The sequence below is a fragment of the Echinops telfairi genome, unplaced genomic scaffold (assembly GCF_000313985.2).
Source record: "Echinops telfairi isolate 266 unplaced genomic scaffold, ASM31398v2 ScPeMD7_6;HRSCAF=24_0, whole genome shotgun sequence".
Lineage (NCBI taxonomy): Eukaryota > Metazoa > Chordata > Mammalia > Afrosoricida > Tenrecidae > Echinops > Echinops telfairi.
In genome coordinates, this window is record NW_022103902.1 from 11,681,452 (window position 1) to 11,688,868 (window position 7,417).

General features: G+C 36.8%; 1 protein-coding gene across 1 annotated transcript in view; it reads left to right on the top strand.

Annotated features, from left to right (window-relative positions):
- Window positions 1-7,417, top strand: part of NECTIN3 (nectin cell adhesion molecule 3) — a 126,301-nt gene that overhangs the window by 31,672 nt on the left and 87,212 nt on the right. Inside the window, exons 2-3 of the mRNA XM_030884432.2 lie at window positions 733-1,074; window positions 6,668-6,964. Of these exons, the coding sequence (XP_030740292.2) occupies window positions 733-1,074; window positions 6,668-6,964 (639 nt within the window). The remainder of the gene's footprint in view (window positions 1-732; window positions 1,075-6,667; window positions 6,965-7,417) is intronic.

Here is a 7,417-nt window from a genome sequence, read left to right on the forward strand (position 1 = left end):
CCCTTGATAATTTATAAATTATTATTTGTCATATCTTGCCCTGTCTGACGTCTCCCTTCACCCACTTTTCTGTTGTCCATCCCCCAGGGAGGAGGTCACATGTAATCGATTCCCTGTTTCCAACCCACTCTCCCTCTACACTCCCAGTATCGCCACTCACAACACTGGTCCTGAAGGGATCACCCACCCTGACTTCCCTGTGTTTCCAGTTCCTATCTGTACCAGTGTACATCCTCTGGTCTAGCCAGACTTGCCAGGTAGAATTCAGATCATGATAGTAGGGGGTGGGGGCAGGGAGGAAGCATTTAGGAACTAGAGGAAAGTTGTATTTTTCATCATTGCTACATCGCACGCACGCTGTCTGGCTCATCTCCTGGAGATCCCCTTGCAGAGGGGTCTCGGGAGGAGACAAAGCACTTTTCTTCTACAACTGTAAAGTACATAGCCAGTGTGCATTGACAGCTCTTTTTTTGTGATTTAAGTCATCTCTAGGTGGTGAAGTTCACCCTTTGAGGTTTTTCTTTTCTATTTTGTCATCTTCACTCCTAGCCCTCCACTCTCCAAGCCCTCCACTCTCCAAGCAAAAAGACTTAGATTATCACTCAAATTTTCTTGGTTGGCCTGTAGAACTGCATGAACATAATGAGATACATGCTGTTCTTGATTATTTTAAAATCCCTTTTGATTTTTTGGCATTTTTCTCTTCTAATAATTATACTCTTTTTTTTATAGGTGCCTTAGCTGGACCAATTATTGTGGAGCCACATGTCACAGCAGTGTGGGGAAAAAATGTTTCGTTGAAGTGTTTAATTGAAGTGAATGAAACCATAACGCAGATTTCATGGGAGAAGATACATGGCAAAAGTTCGCAAACGGTTGCAGTTCATCATCCTCAATATGGATTCTCTGTTCAAGGAGAATATCAGGGAAGAGTTTTGTTTAAAAACTATTCACTTAATGATGCAACAATTACACTACATAACATAGGCTTCTCGGATTCTGGAAAGTACATCTGTAAAGCTGTTACTTTCCCACTTGGAAACGCCCAGTCCTCCACAACAGTCACTGTATTAGGTAGGTATGCGTAAACTGACTTTTGGTGGTTGTGGTGGTAATTATAATAAAATTCTTTTAAAGAATTTAAAATAGTAGAGAATGCATGTTGAATGGGTATGGAAATAATGATCAAACAGATAATGGAATCTTTCTGTAAACTTTTTGAAATCCCAATATATTTAAAGATTTAAAATATTTAGATTTAGATTTAAAGTAAAAGAATCCAAATATAATTACTCAACGTTCTGTCTTAAAATTCTTTAGTGTCTGTTTACCTATGTGTCCGCTTACCTATATATATAGTGCTACTATGTTCTAAGCTACTTTCCCTACTTTATGCAAGGTAGCATTGCAATTATAGTACTAGGTATTGCAGTTCTTTAACATATTTCACTATTTCCCGTCAAATTTTCAATTAGCACTTATAGTTAAACTTTCCCATTCTTAAAAGTGACAGTTGGTTTTCTCGGGGTCACTGATACAGCGTGATTGAGTTTTCACATAAAATATTTTTTCCTGTTATTGTTAATTTGCATACCTATTTGCAACTGTTACTCTTGCTTATGATAAGTAAGCTTCAGTTTTTGTATCTGATAATTGTTGACATTCTGGTGGCTTTTTGACAAACCTATTAAGATTCAGATAGCCTTACACTGGAAACTAAAATGTAAGATAGCCTTGCAGTTGACAGTTGGTTTATCATGGCAACAAAAAGTGGAAAGTAAACCACCTTGCAAAGGCTGGTGAGTACTTTTGAAATAACAGAACAAGGACTAAGGAGTAAGTATAGAGCTACAGTGCTTCCAGCTTTTAGCTTCATCTTTGAGTTGAGGTGATGTTTCTAGGTTACCACGGACCTAGACCCCAGAACCTTGCTGAAGGCAAGGTATGTTTGGGGCCAGTCACTGAACAGATGAACCACGTCCACCCAAGGTGGAATGTGTAGTCTTCGCTTCAGATCTTCCCAATGGTCTTGGGAGAGGCTTCTCCAGGTCTCTTAATAGTTCTTACGCCATTCTTCTTACTCCCTTTTCTCTTAACTATTACTCCCTAAGAAAGCTTTTGCCCTCCTCACTTAATCTCCGTGTCTACTTCCCAGACAGCTAAGTAGGTATACCAGACCAAACCAAACACATTGCCAGCAAGTCAGTTCTGACTCATGGTACCCAGCTCCTGAAATGGAATGTCTAGGGTCCCTGAAATATGCAGCAAAGGAGGCTTGTTCAAATGTGTTACATATTTCTTCATCTTGGGAGATGAAGTGAATGGAAGTGAAATTAAATATTTGAGGACTTGATGTGTTTAATATATAGCTCTAAAACAGCAGTTCTCAACCTGTGGGTCACATCCCCTTTAGGGGTCGAACAATTCATAACAGTAGCAAAATTACAGTGATGATGTAGCAACGAAAATAATTTTATGGTTGGGGTGGGGGTGGGGTCACCACAACATGAGGAACTGTATTAAAAGGGTCGCCGCATTAGGAAGGCTGAGAAGCACTGCTCTAAAAGCAGTGGGGAAATGATAGCTTATATTTAAGAAATTGATCTCTTTAAGGACTTTATTGTAAAAACATAAATATCTGAAACACAGGACATCAGGTTAAGAAGGTCACAAAATAGTTCATTATCAAGAAAGCAGTAGTCTGTATGAGAAAGTTTAGGAGAATGAAATAGCTTTTTATTTTTTACTTTAAATGTTAATGTTTTATTCTAAATTATTGTTGGTTTAATATACAAGTGCTTATGGAACACAACTAGTCATGATTTTATCCACTACCTTGACCTGAACCAGCCCTTGTTCCACCATTCCCAACAACCCAGATCTTTATAATCACACTAAACTACTTGCAATTATGTTATTGGTCAGTCTTTTGCTTTCTGCCTAGATTTCCTTCATATTGCCTGTTCCTTTACCCTTCCTACATTCCTTTATTCACTGTTGTTACTTTCTGTTGAGATGATTCTGACTCATAAACAAATGTTAATTTATAAAATTTTTGTAAGAAAGAAAATAAAAATTTTTTTAAAGAAATCACTTGGTAGCTGGCCTCAAAGTAGAGAAGCAGTATTTCTTAAGTCATAACAAATAAGTAAACCAATGAGAAACAAAACTCAAAACAACAGCAACAAAAACCAAAACAAAAATTGGTACTTTGAGTTAATATTGCATTAAGAATGCTCATCCAAACATACCATATATAGCCCATTAATATAATTACTGCTGATAAGATACGACCTGTGAAAAGTTAAATGGCAAAAGTTATGATATATTTATAACAACAGTGAAAGAAAGAGTAGCTCCTGAGGTCGCTCAGGTTCCGTGAAACACCTCCCAGGATTGGTTTCTGGTTTGGAGTTTAGGGCCATAGTTTCATGGCACAGCTCTATTATTGGTTCAAAATGTGTTTAGTACATCTGTTCTACTCTTGAGGGAGCCCTTGTGGTGCTGGGGGGTTTGGGGGGGTGCTGCCAGTCACAGAGAAAGATGAGGTTCGCTGTGCTCTTGAAGCTGTATAGTTTGGGAAACCCTTTTTAAAAGGTCATTATGAGTCAGAATTGACTCGATGGCAGTGGGTTTGGTTCTGGATTATTTTGCCTCCTAGTTCGTTGTATAGTGCCTAGCACCCAAAGCCATTCAAAATATAATTGATTTCTTCTGAAGCGAAAAAGGAAAATGAAAATCTGGATATAGGAAAAGGAGGGTGTGTCGTGTGACTCATTGCCTACATGGACCACTTCCTTTGCCATGAACCAGAATGGCTAGAGAATGCCTGGCTAACAGTACTATTTTGATTAAGGTTATAGAAGAATCCTTAGCAAAAGGGTGAGAATATCAGACAGAATTTCAGATTCTCATGAAATCCTTTTTTTCTGGAGTCACAAAGCCTAGATGAACCCCTGAAACTATTGCCCTGAAATAATCCTTAAATCTATACTTTTCACTGAGCTTTACTTAGAAGCATACAGTAGGCTTGCTTAACTAGTGAGGATCATGCCATTTAAGAACGATGTATTTGGGGTTAAGTTGGAAAGTGTGGATAGTAACTTTAAAGGAGCAATATTGATGGGGATGGAACAACTCAGAAAAGGAGTGTGTGAGGATGGTTATATAAATCAGAAAATGTAATCACTGTCCACTGACTTTTGAATGTAGAAATTGTGGACTTGGTGCTTGTTCTGCTGAATATGTTCTCAACAACAAAGTATATATTAGGAGAAAACAAGCAACAAACCCATAAGAAGATAAAAGGACAAGGTCTGAATTGGTAGACTGTATTTCCATCTTATATGATCAAAAAGAGGTTTCTTTCCAAACTAATGTAGAATTTCTGCATAATCAGAAAAGAGAACTTTCTGAATAGGCAACTTATAGAAGAAATTCTAACAGGTCCATTAACATTTGGTGAAAAGAAACAACCTCATAATCTAGGAAATGCAAACTAAAATCTTAATGTTATGTGTGTTTTCACATGCCTTCAAAATTGGCAAATATTGAGAAATATTGAGAGTGTCATATCTGATAATTGATAAATATAGACCAACAGGAAATCTTTAAGATTGGGAATATAAATTGATGTTTTGGATAACTGCTTGACATTATCTGATAAAATTGAAAATATATACAGTAGGTACATTTTTATAAGTAACAAACTAGAGAAATTTATGTGAAATATATGAATGTGAACTGAACATGGTTCATCTTAAATAGGAAGAAATCCTAAAGTAAATAAGTTGTACGGCAATAAAAACTAGTTAATTTATGCAACTGCATATGAATCTCAATTTAAAAAATAGAATTCAAAAAATTCAATAATCCTAGTTCAAAACCTAAATTGTCCTACAAAAATGAATTTCAGAACACAAAGTTAAATCAAAGAAAAACTATGTAAAAATAAATGTAGTCCAGTTCCACTCATAAAGTTCAGAAACAAAATTAAATAACCTTACTTAGATTTGCACTTGTTTCTTTTGCAGAGCTGTGATGCCTGTAAGCAATTATTTCCAGAGCCACTATAATGGTTTCATATTATAACGGAAGGATGCTAAGATCAAGGAGAGGTTTTTCAGGGACCTTTGGGATGCTAATTAGGTTCTTTGTTAACCTTCTTTGCAGTTACATGGGTGTTTTCTGTAAAAGTATTCATTACACTGTCCAACTTACTTTTAAGGATGCGTCACAGAGAATATAGGGACAAGAGTACTGTATCTTAAAGTAAGTCCTGCAATAGAAACTGGTCATTTTTAAATCAAAAGGAGATGGCAGTAAAGAACCAAACCCTGGAAACAGCTAATTGGGGAAAAAACAAGCAAACACCTGAATGCACAGGATAAATAATAGGCTGGATGGAAGAAGGAACCCTGGTGGTGCTGTCAGGTAGTTATCGGGCCCCTGCTACCTGCAAGTTTGCTGGTTCACATCCACCAGCCGCAGGAGCAAGATGTGTGTGTATGCTCCTGTAAAACTTTATAGTCTTCAAAATCATCCTCTCTGGGCTTTCTGCGAGTCAGAATGGCCCTGAAGGCGCAGAGTTAGGGTTAGGTTTTTAGACTGGAAGAAGCACATAAAAGTCACTGGGAAATGAGAGATAACTAGGAGATGTAGTATGTGTTGAAAGGTGTTCTGACATAAAGATTACTTTTCTCCAGTTGGGAACTATCCGATACCATAAAAGATGGGTGACATTCCATTAATAAAAAACATTAGGCATATTACACAGCATAAATTTAATTGTGTATAATAAGTAGTTTAATTGAACAGCCTTAATCTTTTATATATAGATATAGTAGAAGTAAAAGTTCAAAAGGCAGTATTTAAATAAAATTACAGTTACCTACTGGGCAATGGAAAATGTGTTTTATCTCCTATGACTTTTCTCAAAGGAATATTTTCTTACCATTTTAATTTAAATCTTAGACTGGTAAATTATGTAAAAAGTATTTCCTTTCAATGCTTTTACTGCAAAATTAGACATGGTCACTATGAGTCGGCATCTACTTAATGGCAGTGAGATTTTTCCTAGAATAATATAGTCACATTTCATAATGAAAATAATCTAGTTCATAGGAATGTTCCTTACATACTAATTTGGGAGGGAGTATTCATCGGCCCCTATAAAGTGTATATAAAAATTTTTTAAAAGTCACTGCCATTGACTTGGTAACAGCCCATCATAACCCTGCATAACCGGGTGGAACTGTCCCTGTGAGTTTCTAAGACTGTAAGCCTTGATTCCCGACTGCTGACTTTGTGCTGAGGAGCCCAAAATGTAACCATTATGCCACTCAGGCTCCTTTATAAAGTATATAAACGGGTTTCAAATAGTTCATGCAAAAACTTTTTAGTTCTGTTTTTTTCCAAGAAATTTTGTAAGCTCCCTCTTAGTGTATTTATCCTGATTTGTGATCCTCTTTTGCTGTAAGAAGCTGGTTTATATTCTGATGCCCTAAAAAGAGAGAGAGAGAGAGAGTGTGTGTGTGTGTGTGTGTGTGTGTGTGTGTGTGTGTACACTACAAGTAGTTTTCTCTACACTTATGAAATATGACTAAATGTATTTGGAAGGATGCAAATATATTCTTATTTGAAATGTAATGTATATCTTTTTTAACAGTTGCACCCACTGTGAGCCTGCTCAAAGGGCCAGATTCTTTAATTGATGGAGGAAATGAAACAGTAGCAGCCATTTGTGTTGCAGCCACTGGAAAGCCGGTTGCACATATTGACTGGGAAGGTGATCTTGGTGAAATGCAATCCAGTACCACTTCTTACCCAAACGAGACGGCAACGGTTGTCAGCCAATACAAGTTATTTCCAACCAGATTTGCTCGGGGAAGACGAATTACTTGTGTTGTAAAGCATCCAGCCTTAGAAAAGGATATCCGATATTCTTTCATATTAGATATACAATGTAAGTACATTTACTTTTTAAAAAAATAGTTATAGAACAAAGTGTTCTTGCATTGAGTAAGTAGTTGAGTGGAGGTCCAATGTCCATCTGCTGCCTTAATACTAAACCTATAAACATATATATGCACATAGATCTAGGACATAGTTATGTGCATATATATGTGCATATATATGCACATAGTTCCCACCATCCTATGTAAAAATATTTACATATGTATGTGCCTATATTTAGACCTCTATAAATACCCTTTCCCTCCTAGTTCTTTTCTCAATTTCCTTTTACTTTCCTCTTGTCCCACTTTCATGCTCAGCCTTCATTTGAATTTCAGTAATTCCTCTCAGTTACATTGTCCTTGCTGAACAAAAAATTCTATCATTGTAAATGAGTGTGAGTGCAGAGTGGGACCCAAAGCCCATCTGTAGGCAACTGGACACCCCCTTACGGAAGGGTCAC